We start from the raw sequence: 17206 nt of genomic DNA, 5'->3' as shown, positions 1-17206 counted from the left end.
TCCTTGAGCTCTGTTTTCGTCCAGTGCTGTTTAAATGCATGGTGGCATGTTCCACGTACGCTGGAGAGCGTGAGGTGAGGGGCCCCTCCCACCGCCGTGCCCACCCAGCGGCCGTGACGGCCGCACCCACACTGCTGCCCGCTCCCCGCCGTCACCAGGGCCCCCCCCGTTACCCCTAGTGATTCCTTAGCTCTTTCCTCCTCCCGATGGCGCTAATAGTATTTTCTCGTTGTGTAACACTTTGGAAAGGAGCCAAGCGCAGATTCGGGGACGTGCGTCCTGAGGATGCCCGTTCGGGGTGACCGTGGAGAAGTGGTGGCCCGAGAACATGGTGAGGCTGCTGACCCGTGAGCACCATGAGGGCGCAGGACAGGGGGGCCCCGCGTGCAGAATGGAAACGCCGCTCTGCGGAGGGACGCGTCCCGGGGCGTGAGAGGCCACCCACACCACGATTTCCAGTGGCCCAGGCCACATCCCCGTGTGCCAGGCGGGGCTCTCCGTGTTCTCTGTTTTGTCGCGGTGACGTGCAGTGACACGCCGATTGCTGGCGTCTTCCTCTCCCGCCTAGGCAGACCCCTACAGGTCCACTCCGAGGGCGAAGGCAGGTGGCCTTTGAGGGTCTCGGCACTGAGCGCCCCTCGCCCCACACAGGTCCCACCGAGGGCTGCGTGCTCCTCGGTCGCTGGCGGGACTGGTGAGACTGGAGAGTCTGCCCCGTCCTCACTGGTGTCTGATTTCTCCTGCGAGGAGCCGCCTGCCCCTGGCCTCTCCGGGGGGAGGAGGTGCCCTGCCCTTCTTACGGGGGGAGGCGTCTGCCGAGGCGGGGGGCCAGCCCAGGACCAACCCAGCAGCCCTTCTCTGCAGCCCGGGGGGCGTGGGAACTGAAGCTCCCAGCTCAGGAGCGCAGCGGCTCTATGTCCTGTGTGTGTCTGTGAGGTTCAGGGCGTCACCCCGAATCACAGCAGCAGGAAGGCCCTGCCGGTGGGACCTGGTCCCTCGAGGGAGAGGGGTGGGGAGCGGTCTTGCACCCCGACCTACATCCAACATCCCAGGAAGTTGTGTTGAGGCCAGTGGGGAGAGGTTTGCTGGATGGGATTGGGTGCCGGCCACTTGGCTCCAGACTTGGGACACCCCCCCACCCCCAATCCATCCCCCTAGCTGGCAGCCCTCCGTGTACTCAGGACACACGTGGAAAGGCCGTCTGAGACCTTCTCGAGGCCAGTGGGCCACCCCCCCTGCCCAGAAAACAAGGGCCTCTGCCTACCCCGGGGGCGATTTGAGTGTATCTACCACGTGGACCCACTGGACCTCTTGGATGTGTTGCCTTCACTGGTGTGGCCTCACCTGCAGGAACAGCAGGGCCAGTCCGGGCTGGACCGCGGGGCCGCGGGAGGAGGAGGAGGCTCAAGGTCGTTTAGGCTGGTGGGTTTCAACGTCCTGGACCATAAATCTTGGCTAAAAGCAATTGTACGCAGCAGCCGGGAGCACACAGCTGCCATCCTGTGCTGTGTCCCCCCGACCAAGTCCTGCAGCCCCCGGGCTCCTGTCCCGAAAGCTGACCGGTGGTGGCTCACACCAGGGGCGCAGGAATCAGCAGCGAAGGGCGTGCGGGACTTTCTGGGAGACGGGACACTCTGCAGGTCGGGCGTGTGGGTTTGCCTGGGTGGGCGCCTGGAGGACCCACGGCCTGCGCGCTCACAGCGGGCGCGTTCTACAGCACGTGTACTGCGCCTGGGACTTGACTTCATAAAGTGCCGTCCTTGGGTTTCACAAGGATTGGCAGGTCCTGACGCAGGATTTCATAACCGCGCATCTCACCGCCCTCCGTGCCTCGCAGGACGAGGCCTGCTCTCGTTCAGAGGCGTCCTGGGTGTCCTTAGCTGGGAGCAGCTCGTTCTGGATCCAGAGGTGACGAGGATGAGGGTTTGATTTAGGTCACTGCTGTCATCATGAGTTCTCCTTGAGCTTTAACTGAAACCTGCTTCCCTGTAACCACTCACCATCGCCCGTCTCCCAAAGGGCCCTGTGAGGCCCAGGACACTCACGGCAAGGCCCTGACCCACGCTGGCCGTGGGGCACGTGCAGATGCTAAATGCACCCCCAGACTTGCCAGACCCCCCATTCTGTGGGAAACAGAATGCCTGCAGCCCTTCCCACCAGAGCACAGGTGCCCTGGTTACAGGCGCGGTGCGGTGCCCCAGGCCCAGCCAGAGACGAGCCAGGGCCCCCGGGTCCTCCCACCACAAGCTCCCCGGGCCTTGTGGCTCCCACTTCCTGGTCCCCGTGTGGGTCTCCATTGTCCCCACCTACACGGCCTGGACCCTCCCCAAGGGCAGAGCCGCCTTCTCATCTGGGTCTTTCCCTCCTGTTGGGGACCTGCCCGGGCCCCCGTCTTCCTGGCCACACGTGTGCCTGGTGGTGACCCAGCCTGTGGTCAGCTCCGGGCCCCGTGCCGGCCTCAGGCCCTGCTGGCCTCCTCGGCTGCCCAGGTTTCGTTCTCATCCGGGCACAGGGCTGACACTCATGATTGCTAAATGCCGTCCTCTCTGAGTGTCTGTCACAGTCATTCTGAACCTTTATTCTGTCAGATATCCTCCCAGACTGATGTCGGCACAGACTGGATTAAATGGCTGTGGTGCCTTCCCGGGAACCGGGCGGGGGCTGCTTGAGGGCCAGGCCCAGCTGAGTCGCCCCAGGGCCTCTTCCCACCCGGCAGGCCACGGGGCACCGGCTACCCAGAGCCGTCCTTTGGTATCCCGTCCATCTGGAGCCGGGGGCCTGGACCGCGCCCTCCTGAAACCTACACCCAGGTTACAGACCGTTCTGTTCACTGAGAAATGACGCCTGAGCAGGAGTCTGGACCCCCTCAGCCCTTCCAGTGACTGGGCTCGGGCTCTGGGTGGTGGCCGCCCTGGTCTGGGGCCCGTGCTGGGGGTGCTGAGGTGCTGGTACCCGGCCATCCTGCCTGGTCCGGCTCAGGGAATAACTGAAACTCGGCAAAGCTTGACTCAGACGAAACGTAGCAGCAGGGACCATGCCGGTGAGTACTCGGGAGGCAGCGGCCCTCCACTCACAGCCTGCGGGGTCCCGGGGACCAGGAGGCCCCCAAGGGCTGGGTGCGTGTTCCACGGAAACTTTCCACAGGGTCCCTTCCCTGAGCCCCAGGCCCCCAGTCAGGATCTCTTGGGCATGGGAGCAACCTCTGTGAGCTGCTTGTGGAAAATCTGTAGAAACAGGGACGGTAGTAGTACTTGCCTTGATGGGGGAGCGTCGAGGGCGTGGCGTGGCCCCTCACCAGGTCTGTTCCGGCCCCTCAGGGACCGGTGCTGTCGCTGGGGGCAGCTCTGCACTCCTAGCCTCTGGGGCTGCGTGGGTGGTAGGAGCCCCGGCCCCTGGTCCTGGGCACATTCAGCGGCCTGGATCACTAAGGCACCGAGGCAGTGAGCCCCTTGGGGGTCCGCTCCCAAGCCGGGCTCCCCTCCTCGGGCTCAGCCATCACCAGCCGGCCAGGCGTGGCACGCGCCCTCCCCCGTCCCAGCAGCAGGGACGGGTCCCTGCAGATCCCAGCCCTGCAGGTCCCGGTACGTCTGAACCCCAGGCTGGGCAAGGCTGCCTCCTAATGGGTGGCCAGGATGGGGGTGAGCGGTGACGGACCTGACCTCTCCTGGGGGGGGTGTTTCCTGCTCTCCCGCGGGACCCCCAGCTGCAGGCAGAGGTGACAGCGTCCAGGGGGACCGTGGCCAGCTGTTTACGTGGAATGACGTTCCCACGAGTGTCAGGGGACAGAATCGGGCCATAGAACTGGGGGTTTGCGTGACCACCCATGTGCACCCTGACTTCCGCCGTCTAGTGAGAAGCTGCAGGCCTGTCTCTGGGGGAAGGTGAGCATCTCTCTCTTTTTTTACACGTCTCTCTACGGCATCTGGCTTTTGTTAAGTGCTTATGGTGCTGCCTTTCTCCTCAGAAGACTCCCTGGAGTTTTGTTTCTTTCCGTCTTCACGGCAGCCGCCCGTCACCCCTCAGGCACACGCGTGTGCACGCATGGATACTCTCCTCCCTGGGCCCCGGCAGGGCCTGTGGGTCCAGGCGCCAGGCTGGGCTTGGGGGGCAGCTGCAGGGAGGCCCGGCCTGTGTCCCCCCTGCAGAGGAGGACGTGGTCAGGTGTAGGCTGCGTGCATGGTGGGAGCAGCTGTTGGGGAAGGAATTGTGATTTCTTGTTTGTTTTATTTTTGAAGCATTTTTTTTTCTTTCTGGTTTTAAAAGTAATGCAAGTTCTTTGTAACAAAAATACCTGGGAGAAGACAGAAAGAATTATAATCCCACCCCCCCACCCCCCCAGAGAAAACGCCGACCACATCTTGTGTGTTGGTGTGCGTGTCTGTGTGTGTGACAGAGAGAGAGCAGAGGTGAGATGAGGGAAGGAGGGAAGGAGGATCCCAGACTCTAGAATCTTCCTGGCTGCCCCCTCCCAGAGGAGGAGGGCCCACCGGGAGGCGTGTGGGGACTGGCCTGGCCCATTGCAGGCCTCCCCACTCCTCTCGGAGGCCCGTGTCCCACGTGTGCCCCCAGCTGTAACCGCAGTGCTGTCCCAGACCCTGGGGTCCCTGGTTCCTTGAGCTTCAGGAGCCGGGGGTGAAGGGCGGTCACGGCGGGACCTGGGGAGGGTCATTCCTGGGGGCAGTCGGCTCCCGGGGGGTCCTGGCCGGCCTTCAGGTGCATGGGTCAGGCCCTGTGGCTGAGATGCCCATCGTCACGAAGCCGCTGGCCTGGTCAGAGGACACCGGGGCTGAAGTGCGAGGCGGTGACATTTTCACAACAAACCAGAAATCTGAGTGGAACAGAGAGGTTTCCACCTGCAGGGTGGGCGCCTGCCTGGAGCTGGCTTGAGAAGACCCCCAGAGTGCCACAGGGGGTGTCCAGGACCTCAGCCCCTGTTAAGGTGGCCGGTGTGGTCCTCTGGGGGCCCAGGGCCAGCTGGCTGCCTGTCCTCCCCCCGCCCTGTGCCCCGCACTTGGATGCAGGTTGAATGAGGTGCTGTGGGTTCCTGGGCATCTGGGTGGGGGACCTCGGAGCTCCAGGTCAGGTGTGGGCAGATGGAGGGACCAGCGCCTTGGAGGAGGGCTCCGCTGAGTCCATGGCGAGTCCGGTGAGTTCCGAGCACGTGGTCAAGTTCTAAGTACTGTGAGCAACGAGGTACCACCCGTATGTTAACTGTGCAGCCCACGCTCACTGTCGGCCCCCAGAGCAGAACCGACAGCGTGGGCAGGGCCGGGCAGTCTTCTCCTCGACACCAGGCGACCTCACGGTGTGGGTGGACCACCCCTCTCATACCTGAACTCCGTGTTCAGCTGTGTGAGCTGCGGGGAGAGCCACCTGGTGTCTCAGGACGCTGCCTCTTCCGAGCTCCCCGAGCGCCTCTTGAGCCTCTATTCTGAGCCCCTGTGCTGATGCGCTGCCACCCGATTCCTGTCCCCTTGCCCTTCCCCTGGGCTGCTTGCTTCCAGGAGCCCTGGACCTGCCCATGGGGGCCGTTCACGTACTGCCGTTTGCCAGCATTGTCAGAGGTGCGGGGCGCCTGACCTGAGGACAGCACGGTGGAACCCGGGGGCGAGGCAGCTGGGGATGGGAGCGGTTTATCCGTGAGCTCCTCCAGGGGTCGGGGACAACATCCGAGACCCAGCCCAGCCCGGGGAAGATGGTCACGGCACAGGGCGAGGACCACGTGAAGGCCCTGGGATGAAAACCCGGGAGGAGACCCGAGTCTGCAGACAGCCAACCCCCAACACGGAATTGAGGGCTGGAGACCCCAGAAGGGGCGGTCAGGGCAGCCGAGGAAACGTGGGTGTGGAGGGATGGAGAGGGGCCGGGCTGGGCACCCCAACTGTGAGCTGGTAATAACTTCATAAACCGGGACCCATGGTGTCCCGAAGGCACGCAGAGCCATGCGTGGCCTGCGCCCATGCACCCTGGTGCTGGCTCGTTCCCTGTTGGGCTTTTCCACACTCTCAGACAGAGGTGGGTTTTCTTCCTTTCATAGATTGATGGTGTCCCCAAAAGATACATTCAGGTCCTAACCCTCTTACCTGTGACGATGGCCTTATTTGGAAATAGGGTCTTTGCAGCTGCGGTCAAGTTAAGATGTAGTCATTAAGTGAACCCTAATCAACGTGACCAGTGACCTTGTGAGAAGAGGAGAGACACCAGGAGGTCTGTGACAATGGCACTGATGTGACTGCAAGGCGAGAAACGGCCACCAGGACCCACGCGAGGCAGGAAGGTCCCCCCTCCACTGCCACCCTGAGAGAGCCGGCCCTGCCGAGGCCTCGATTTCAGACTTACAGCCCCCAGGCTACGGGGGAAAATTCTGGGGGTTAGGCCCCCAGTCCGTGACTCCTCTTTACGGCAGCCCCCGGGCACTGGCTACTGTCCAGGACACCTGCTGTCAGCCGCATCTCCACGTGGGTGCACGTGCAGAGGAACTGGGGGGCCCACTGGTTCACGGGGCGTGGTCCAGAATCGTGGCACCTGGGGGGATGACGGCGTTAGGCTGACAGCTGCCGTGTGAGAGGTGCACTGGACGTAGAAGCCCTCTCAGTCCCCCGGCGGGGACCTTGCCCGGCCACCCCCTTACAAACGAGGGTCCAGGCTCCGGAGGCACGATGTGCCTGGGTCAGGGGTTTCCCGTGGCTGGTCGGTCAGTTGCTTTGTTAGTTACTGACCAGGGCTCAGGTTCCGAGGAGACGGGCCTCTGCCGGCCACTGACGTCAGCCAGAGGTGTCTGGGGTCAGGGTGGGCGGCAGCGAGGACCGGGAGCGCCCGAGCAGCCCCACGGCAACACGCAGAGCTTAAAATAACAGCCGGGACAGAACCCACGCAGCTGCCCGACCGCACGTCGCAGAGTCGGACCAGCCCACAAGTCTCAGCATCTTTGCCGTGAGCTCCTGAGCCCCCTCAGATGCTCGGTTGCCCATGATCACGTCTGTCTTTGAGGCTCTAACCACTGTTGTCACCAGAAACGCACACCTCGTCATCCACGACACTCTTCCCTCTGCTGCGTTTGTTCATCTACTTATTTATTTACGCGTCTGTTTGTTTATTTTTGCCTGGTCCTTATTAGTGCAGTATATAATTTTGCGTGTAATTAGTTAGTGGATGTTCAAGTTCAAGCCTTCAGGGAGGCGGCACTGGGGTGTTGGCCGTGGAACAGGCTGTGCTCAGCAAGGGGAGGGGTCCCAGCAGGTGGAGGAGGAGGGGCCCGGGGCCCACATCCTTCCTCCTGCACCTGTGGGGGTCTCCCGTGAGCCGTCCATGACGGGCTCTGAGCGGCTGGCGTGGGGTCCCCGTGCACAGCTCCCTTCAAGCCCTGGGCCAGGCGTGTCTGGTACCCACTGCAGACACCCCCTTGCCTCTTGGGTCAGGTCACACCCAGACGTGGCTTCCCCCGGGTCAAGGTGGCCTGGGCAGCCCTGGGCTGATGGAGCCGGTGGCTACCCCACGCACTTTGTCCTGCCAGCCTGGCCCCAGGCCGGGCTGGGCACGCGGAGGTGACATCAGTGACAAAAAGGCAGGGCAGTCCTGTGCAGTGAGCCGCCTGGAGGACCCGGGGGCTGCCTGGAGGAGGGGGCCAGGGGTGACAGCAGTGTATGAGGAAGGACACCCAGGGCTGAAGAAACGGCTGCCTGGGAGCCCCAGGGAGCTGCCAGCTTTTCGTCTGTGGGGTGGACACTGCCACCCTCCTCCTCTGCACATGGGGACCGTCTCCTGGGTGTCACCTCCTCGTCGTTCCCTTGTTTGGAGCTGCAGCATGCACCCCCGTCCTCTCTCCCTGCCGACCCCCTGCGTAGCGGTGGGCTGGGATCTGTACGGGGCCGTATCCTCGAGCTGGGAGGGACCTTCAGGGGCAGAGTACCGTCCACTTCCTCACCCTGTGGTCCCAGGGCCCCACGCAGAGGGCGGCATACAGTGGCGCTTATTGTTTGCTGAGGGAATGAAAGTGAGGCAGCGAATGGACGTCCCGTTGGAGGCTGTGGCCGTGTGCCCACACCGAGGGGCCACCCGGTGTCACCAAGAGGTCTAGGCTCACAGGTCGGGGATGACCGGGGGGACACCAGCCAGGCCCGGGGAGGACCTGCAGGCTCCCTGGGGCCAGCGGCCAGGCTTCCCTCGTCGGCAGCCTCCATCCAGCGCCGGCTCTGCCTCTCTGGTCAGTGTCACTCTTCAGAGCACCTTGGTTTACGGGCAGGCGTGTCCCTCTGCTGGGACGCTGGCCCCCTCGGCTCCTCAGAGCAGTGGGTGCCCTCCCTGGATTTAAGAGTCACGTCGGGGGGTGAGGAAGCCAGTGAAACCCATGGAGTCGTCACCTGCAAACGAGACGGGTCCCTTCTCTGCAGGTTGGGCCGGTCCAGACACAGCCCGAGGCCGCTCCAGGCCAGCCTGGCCTCCCATCGCGGAGCCCTGTGCAGCCCAGGGCCTGACTCGTGACCGGGGGCCCTTCCCCCGTGACTCAGCCCTTCATTTCCAGGCGTGGCTGAGATGGGACCACGTTTAACGTCCTGTCGCCCAGGCAAGGCTGCCAAAGCCATGCTGTACAAGCGTGGAGGTCGCTGGCCTGACCCGGTGCGTTGGCTTTTATACGGCGGGTCTGACAGCGTCGTCTGGGGGTTCAGCTGTCCCTCTGGGTCCCTCGGCAGGCGGGCGCCTGGTGGGCACTCCGTGTGATGCCGGGACAGCTGGTCTCCAGGCGCGTCCGCTCAGCCCCATCTGCGCCTCTCTTGCAGGTCAGCTGGCGGCCGGCACCTGTGAGATTGTGACGCTCGACCGCGACAGCAGCCAGCCGCGGAGGACGATCGCCCGGCAGACGGCTCGCTGCGCCTGCAGGAAGGGGCAGATCGCGGGCACCACCAGGGCCAGGCCCGCCTGCGTGGACGGTAAGAGCCCCGGCCCGGGCGGCCGTCGGGGGCCGCAGGGGGCTGCGTGCCCAGGGTCCACGAGATGCCCGCAGCCCCCAGGACATTCCGCGAGGCGCCCTGCTCGCTGGGCAAGGCCTCGGGCTGCACGGGGCTGCCACCCCCCGCGGTGCCGGTTGTGCACCTGAGCGCTGCCTGCTGGCCGTGGGCGTGGAGTGCGGGCTGGCGGGGAGCCGGGTGCCCACGGGGCCAGAGGGCATTTCTTGTCCAGTCGGGGTTGCTGCGGGCAGAGGGGGCGGAGGCAGTGCCACCAGCGAGGTGGCCCTGATGCCCGTGTGGTCGCTGTCTGAGGTGCCAGCGGGGCTCCTCGCCCTGCGGGTCTGGCAGGTGGCAGGTGCCCCCGGCTGCGTGACGTGCAGCGGGGCCGCCACAGGCTCCCAGGACAGCCGACGCGATGCGCCCGTCGGGTAGGCGGGTGGCACCACTGAGGCTGAGCCGGCGGGGGCACGAGACACGTCCTGCTAACGTTCTCGCTGAGTTACTGCTCAGGCACCTTGCGGGAGGTGGTACCTTTGGGGACCGTCCTCAGAAACAGACCCACAAGCCGTCTTTACAAAGCGGGGGAGGAGTCCCCGCAGCTTCCGTCAGGGCACCGACGTGGGCGCGTCCCCTGGTGCAGGAGACGCCGTGGGTGCTCTGCAGGGGACCTGGGCGTCCCGAGGCCGGACGCAGCGGGGCCCAGCAGGGGTCTGGGGCGGGGCCAGCGGGCGAGTGTGGGAGGCGGCGTTGGAGCCGGGACAGAGCCCTGCCCAGCCCCAGGGCTAGAGCAGGGGGGACACCCCTCTTCTGGGCGGCCTGGGGGCTCCCGTGGGCCTGGCTGGCAGCTGCCTGTGTTGGTCCAGGCTCCTTGGGGTGGATGGCCCCATGCAGGGGTGTGGGGCGGCTGGAGGAGACGCGGTCACAGCGGTCAAGGTGGAGGGTCCAAGGTATCAGCCGGTCCATCCCGTGGGGGCGGCAGGGATGCACAGGGTCGCCCAGAGCTGGACTTGGACCCTGGCTCTTCTGGTCGGTCCCTCCCCTCCCCTACAGCCTCTGCACGGGCTCTGGGGGCCCAGCTCCCTGGTTCAACCTGCTGCCTCCGCCCGGGAGTCCCACCGGCTCCCCTGCTCTGACCTAGGATGTGGAGGGAACCACCTTGCCTGCTGCAGGAGGTGCTGGCGAAGGTCATGGGAGAGGTGACGGGCATGCTGAGCACAGGGCTGGGGCATCGTGAGCTCCCGCCCACTCTGGGAGGTTCACCAGCAGTGCGCGTAGGGCTGCATCAGGAGCGAGGACACGTCATCCCCGAGGGGGAGGCTTTCTGACAAGCCGGGTGGGTCCCAGTGCGGCCCCCAAAGGGAGAAAGGCCCCCAAGGAAGGGCCCCTCGGGGGTGGGGCTGATTCAGGGGTCCTGGTCAGTGTCACCAGTGACCCTGTCCGGGACTGGCCGGGGACCTGGCCGGGGCAGTGAGTCTGCTCGGGGTCCGGGGCCTGGAGCTCAGGCCCCACATGGCCTCCAGCAGGGCAGGGAAGGAGTCGGGGAGGGGCCTGGGCTCTTGGCCCGAGGGAGCAGGCCCGGCCCTCACCACTCCAGGCCCCGACGCCCTGTGCACCTTTGGGGCTGAGCTGGCTGCGGGAGCCTCGCCCACGGGGCCTGGGGTGCCCAGAAGCACCCTGGAGGTGCACGGGGCTCGGGGACCACCCGCCCACCCCCGGGACCCGCCTTGCTTCCCTCAGGCCCCTCGGCCACCTGCCACCTGCCTTGTGCTGCCAGCCCGGAAGGGCTCTCTGGGAATGTCGGGGGCACCTGGGAGATGGTGGGAAAGGACTCTGCCGTGTGGGGGGCTGGAGGCGAGTGGAAGGGTGCTGAGGCGTCTGGTGCCTTTTGAGGATCTGGAACAAGGAAGCACCCGTGCCGGCGTCAGTTTTGTTTCTAAGAAGCTGTCGTCTGTCCTTGTTAAGAGCATCTAGCCATCGGCATCCCACGGACGGGGTGTGATTGAACCGCCAGATGTTCACGCACAGTGCTAACATCCTTGCCTTTGGGGACCGTCCTCAGAAACAATCACAGGCGGTCTTTTGTGAGAGGAAAGGCCTAGCTACTCCGAGGCCGCTCCACTGACCCTAGACTCCGTCTGCCCAGTGGGTCGCCGGTGGACCGCCTTGACCCCCGGTGAGCTGGGCTAAGTCACCGCATCCCTGTCTGCAGCTCCTGTAACTAGAAGCGGCTAGAGCGCCTTCTGGGCTGACATTGATGGATTCTTCCCAGCCAGGAGGGGGGGGAGGGGGAGGTGCAGGCCCACTCCCCGCTCCTCTGCTCATTAGCTCTGGGAGCCTTCGGGAGAGTCAGGTCAGAACTGATTACTAATTGAATCTGGGTCTGCTCATCCGAAACCGCGTTCTCACCCCTCTCCCGTGAGCCTTCCCGTGCCGCAGGAGCTGGGTCCCAGAGACCCAAATTAAAACCCGGCCGTTTTCAAGGGAGGCCACACAAATCAGTTAGCTGGCATTTTTTGCACAGTGGGCATTTCCAGGCTGCCATCTAATTTAATTTTTGCTTTTCTATTTTCTTGCTCTGTGCACATAATGTTTCCTCAAGTGTGAATTGTGCCTGCTAAAGAGAAAACTTGGGCTGCACGGGGTTGCTTGGAATTCGGTATGAACGGGGTTTAAATTGGGATGGTTTGTGCTGACCCTGTCATGTTTGGTAAATACGTGGGCTTGAAATACTAGAGCCCAGCTGCATCTGTTCACGTGTTTATTCATTTATTTATTAGCTTATCGTTCATTCATTTGCCCACTCACTCATTCGTTTGATCAAATAAGGTGTTTGCTCCTGGGTGGAGGAGAGCTGGAAGGGGAGATTGACTCTTAGGGTACCTAGTACCTAGAACATGCAGTGCTGGGGGCCTGGGGTCCAGACTGTGGGGCAGGGGCTGGGGGACCCCAGAGTACAGCCGTCACTTCCTGTCCAGGACCTTAGCAAAGCTGCATCTTCAAGAGAGCATTTGAGCAGGGTACCAAAGGATGAACAGGAGCTCACCAAGAAAGTATCTCTTTGTAAAAGGAGGGGGCTGGTGGTGAGAGGGGAGCTCCTGGCCGTGTTTCTGGGTAAACCGCAACCCCCCCCCAACCTGGATACAGGTAACCCAGTGTACCTGCCTAGGGTCTTTCCAACTCATGGAACCATCAGCGAAAGAGTTTCTCAAACAAACCCCACTATCCCTGCAAGGCTCCACGTCCTTACACACAAATACAGAACGGCACCTACCTTTGGGGCTGCCCCTGGTCGTGGACACCTCGGTCAAAAGCCTCCTCCACCGGCACTGCTGCTCTGGAAGGCTCTGAGGGCCCCTCTCCACCGGTGGAAATGTGCGTGGTCCTGACGCCCCTGCAGCACCGCTGAGAGGACCGAGGCCCAGCCCCCAAGCCACGCCCCGCCCAGTGCACAGCCGGTCACCCACAGGCAGCTCCACTCTCCCTGAAGTGGCCTCTTTCTTTATAAAGATAGGTTCTTCCTCCCATCAGCTGAATTCTCATGAAACTCTCTCGGCAGAGACCAAAGTAAAGAAAGCAGCGTGGTGCCCAGGGGCCGGGCACGGGCAGTCGGGCGGGAGAAGAGAGGGTTGTTTCTAGAGCAGCACTGCCCCAGCCATGGTGGGGGTGGGGTGGGGGTGAGGGCAGGAGTCTTAGGCCGGGCCCGGCAGGGTTCCCGGGAGCCATGGGGGGCGGTGGGCAGGCGGAGTTCCGCACAGGCCTGTTGTGAGGGCCGCTGCAGCCCGGAGAAGGAGGTCGTAGCCTAGGCTGGCACTGTCCAGTCTGGAGAGGGTCCTCCCTGTGTATGGCCTGCCAGCCTCTCCAAAGTCCCTGCCAGGACCCCCTGGCTGATGCTATTGACCGCTGGCACCTGCTGCGAGCCGGCCTGTCTTCTAGCCAACGTGCCTTTGTATTCCTGAGCAGGGAACAAAGGCATCCAGGTCACATGCCTGAACATTAGCGTCAGATCTTGTAATTCACCTTTCCTTTCCAGGGGAGCCTGGGATGCAGACAGGGCCCTGGGTGTTGGGTGGAAAGCCATGGCCCCAGGCCTCCGGGGTGCTCACCAGCTGTGCGCACAGGTTGGGTAACAACTGAGCACCGTCTCGCTCTTCTTAGAGTGAGAGGAGGTGTGATGCTCAGGGGGCCCTCCCTGAACTGACGTGCCAACCTAGGGAACCACCTGCCCCCCGTTTACATTCCTCCCAGCCATGCAGGAGACATGCGTGTTGCAGACATGGCCTTTGAGGGATTCTGCCGAGGAAGCCGGAGCAGGGATGGCTGTTTGAGAGGGGTCTGTGTGCAGATGGCTGCTGTGGTCTGGGATGAGTCTGGGTCCCCACCAGGGAGGAGGTGAAGACACAGAAGAGGCACCTCATTAGCAGATGCAAGGAGTTGAGGGTGCAGAAATAAACCCTTGCATCGCCTCAGCTGATCTTCATCAAGGGCGCCAAGACCAATGGGGAAACAGTAGTCTTTTCCACAAGTGGCACTGGGACATCTGGATTTCCATGTGCAAAAGAACGAAGTTGAAAAAAAAAAAAAAAAAAAAAGAACGAAGTTGGATCCCTGCCTCACGCCATATATATACCAGCAACCTCAACATGGATCAAAGACCTAAATGTTAAGGGCTAAAATGATGAAACTTGTAGCAGAAGATAGGGGTAACTCTTTATGACCTTGGATTTGGCAAAGGATTCTTACATATGACACCGAAAGCACAAGCAACAAGAGGAAAATAGATAAATGGGACTTCATCACAGTGAAAAACTTTGGTGCCTCAGAAGACACCATCAAGAAAGTGAAAAGACAGCCCACAGAATGGGAGAAAATATTTGCAAATTGTGGATCTGATAAGGGACCTTTATCTAGAATATGTAAAGAACTCCTCCAACTCAAAAAATGAGAAGACACTTAACACACTTTTAAAATTGTCAAAGGATCTGAGTAGACATTTCTTCAAAGAAGATAGACGTGCATAACCAGATGCCAGCTCTCATGAGTCAGCAGGAAAATGCAAATCAAGCACACAATAAGATACTGCTTCACACCCCAAAGCGTGGCTAGAATCAAAAAGTCAGATGATAACAAGTGTTCCCGAGGGTGTGGAAAAATCGGAACCCTCCTACACTGCTGGTGGGAATGTAAAAGGGAGCAGCTGTTTTGGAAAAATATTCTCGATTAAACAAGAGTTACCCTGTGATCTGACAGTCCCACTCCTAGCGGAATCCTAGGTATTCCCCAGGAGAAATGAAAACATACATCCACTCTGTCGGCTGAAAAACACGGCACAATGTGAGGGTTGTAAGTTAAGTTTTATTTGCGACACAGTGAGGACTATAGCCCAGGAGACAGCCTCTCAGATAGCTCTGAGAAACTGCTCCAAAGAGGCAGGGGGGAGGTCAGTATGTATGAGATTTTGGTGAAGGGGAAGTACATGCAATCGAGCACACATTTTTTGCAGAAGGTTTCTGCTAGTCGTGAGGAGCAGACATCACCACGAAGGATTTTAGTGCTTTTCTACATAAGAGGAGATGCAAGAATTGGGCTCATAAAATCTTCTCCTGAAAATATCTATCTGAAGACCTGATCTGCCAGTTTTTCCCAGAGCACAGAGGGCCTCCTTCCTGATTGCCACCCTGAACTCCTTTCAGGGGGGTTGAAGGTCAGCAGCTGCAGCGGCTCAGGACTTAATCCTCGTAGACGTAGATGACAAGTGCCAATCTGTAGTTGGCAACTCAAAAAACTTGTCCACACACATTCACAGCAGCATCTGCCCTAACAGACAAAAGGTGGAAACAGCCCAGACGTCCATCAGTGGACAAATGGGTAAACTGAGCATAGTGTGTCCATATAATGGAACGTTATTGAGCTGTAAAAAAGAACGAGGATTGACACACATTCAACGTGGCTGAACCTGGAAAACATGACGCTCAGGGAAGAAGCCAGACCCAAAGGGCACATGGTATGTGATTCTGTTTACGTGGAATAGGCAGATCCAGAGAGACGGAGAGCAGATTAGTGGCTACCAGGGGCTGGGGAGTGATAGGTAGGGGAACGAGGTTTCTTTTGGGGGGATGAAGAGACCCTAAAACTGACGTGATGGATGCACGCCTCTGGACGCACTGAAACCACTGAATGATGCACTTTTAAGTCGTGAATTGTAAGGTGTGTGAATCAAGGCAAAGCCCTTGCCCCCCACACACACATGCACAGAGCTGATGAGGAGGGTGAACTAGGAAGGCGGGGTGGGGGGGGCTTGCACGAGGCAGGGGGCAGGGGAGATGTGATGGGGGCAGGGCCGGCACTCCAATCCCCCCTCAGTGGTAGGACCAGGGGTTAGAACGCAGGCTGTTCTACAGCCTGGTTGGGTTGGAGCTCAGGTTGGAGAAGTTCTGACAGGGGAGGCGAGTGTAGACCACCGTTCCTTAAACTCTGATGGCAGGGCCCGGCATCTGTTTTGTAGGATAGGGTAAAAATCACATAACTGGGGAACAAAATTTCAGAGAGCATTTGAGTCGAAGTCTGCTTTGTGTTCGATCCGGCAGAGCCTGGACGGCCCCCTGTGTCACACCGGCCTCGTGGCATAAGGAGCAGAGTGGGCCGCGGCCTCAGCAGCCCCCGCCCAAGGTCCTGTGAAGGGGCAGGGAGGCTGGGACCTGGCTTTGAGGCTCAGAAGCAAAAGGGAAGGAAACGTGACGCCTTTAGATGCTGGTGGAGAGAACGAGGCAACTGAGAGGAACGGAGAAGCTGGGAGTGGCTGGAAATTCTCAGAAGGGTGTTAGGGGTTGGGGGCCCCGGGCTGCCTTGGGGGAGGGGGCAGCTCCCCGCTGTGAGGACTGGACAGAGCCGGGAGGCCCATGCCTGGCAGGCTGGGGTGGTCCTTAGTTCTCCATCAGGTGGGGGCCTTGGTGTTTCAGCACCCGGCTCTGCGGCCTCACCTGGATCTCCCTGCTTCTCCCCAGGGCCATTGCAGCAGCGCTAGGGTGGGTGCAGAGGCAGAAGTGTGAGATGAGAGGAGGAGGCCGTCACAGACAGCACAAACCTGATGGGGGCTGAACCGGGCAGATGCGGTAGCAAAAACCCTGGAAGACTTCCTGGAGGAGCTGAGCCCCGTGTCCCAGGGAGGTGGCCACGCCCACCTGCATTGCCCCATGGCCCTAGACTCCCAGAGTGTCCTTTAGCAGCAGGCTTGAATGAGTGGTCACCCCACGTCCACGTCCAGCCCTGTCCAGACCCCAGACCCCGTTCTTTGAGAGGAAAGGGGACACGATGCAGAGTGGACAGCAGGCCTCAGTCTTTTGGGGCAAAAGCTTTTAGGTGTTTTAATACTTGGAAAAGTGAGTGTGTATATTTCAAAACCCGTGTATGCCCTTTATGCAGCTGAGTGGCCTCCAGCAGTTCGGCTGAGCTCTGCGAGCTGTGGGTAGAGGAGCAGCAGAGGTGTGAGTGTCCAGCCCTGCCTGGCCTCCTGCACTACCCAGTGCTTCCTTTATCCGTGTCACCTGCTCTCTGGAGTCTGCTAGACCTGCCCCCGTGGTGGGCCGAGCAGGCTTGCAGTGACTTGCAAGAGTCGTGTTAAATTTTCAGAAATTTTGTGATCTGACTGCTATATACAGCCGTTATTAAAAAGTAAGTCATTTAACCTTACCTGTACATAAATTATATTAAAAAGAAAGCTATCCAGCTTAAAGCTCTAAAAAAAGAACAAGCTAAACCCAAATCGAGTAGAAGGAAGAAAATAACAAAAATTAGAATGGAAATAAATAAAACAGAGACTAGAAAAAGCAGTGGACATCAACTAAACCAAAAGTTAATTATTGGAAAGATAAACAAAAATATCGAAACTTTATTTTTAACTAGGCTGATCAGAGAAAGAGAGAGAGAAAAGGCTCAAGTTACTAAATCAGAAACTAAAGGGAGGACCACCCTCTTTATTTTTACTGTCCTTCACAGAAACACAAAGGGTGGAAAGGAATACTATGAACTGCTGTGTGCCAACACATTAGGTAACTTGGATGAAATGGACACCTTCCTAGAAACACACAGACTGACTTAAGAAGAAATAGAAAGTCTGAGTAGACCCATGACAAGTCAAGACAGTGAGTTAATAATCTAATAACATCCTAGCAAGAAAAGCCCAGGACCAGATGGTTCCACTGGTGAATTCTACCAAATTTAGAGAAGAATTAATGTCAATTCTTCTCAAACTCTTCCAAAAAATA

General features: G+C 60.1%; 1 protein-coding gene across 3 annotated transcripts in view; it reads left to right on the top strand.

The window, feature by feature from the left end:
- Positions 1-17206, top strand: part of TAFA5 (TAFA chemokine like family member 5) — a 209781-nt gene that overhangs the window by 114729 nt on the left and 77846 nt on the right. For all 3 annotated transcript variants that reach the window (XM_057555873.1, XM_057555875.1, XM_057555874.1), the window contains exon 2: positions 8778-8927. In XM_057555873.1, coding sequence (XP_057411856.1) covers positions 8778-8927 — 150 coding nt within the window. The remainder of the gene's footprint in view (positions 1-8777; positions 8928-17206) is intronic.

Source organism: Balaenoptera acutorostrata, chromosome 11 (genome assembly GCF_949987535.1).
Source record: "Balaenoptera acutorostrata chromosome 11, mBalAcu1.1, whole genome shotgun sequence".
NCBI classification, from domain to species: Eukaryota; Metazoa; Chordata; class Mammalia; order Artiodactyla; family Balaenopteridae; genus Balaenoptera; species Balaenoptera acutorostrata.
The sequence above is the reverse complement of the archived record's forward strand: the minus strand, read 5'-3'. Positions and strand labels throughout refer to the sequence as shown.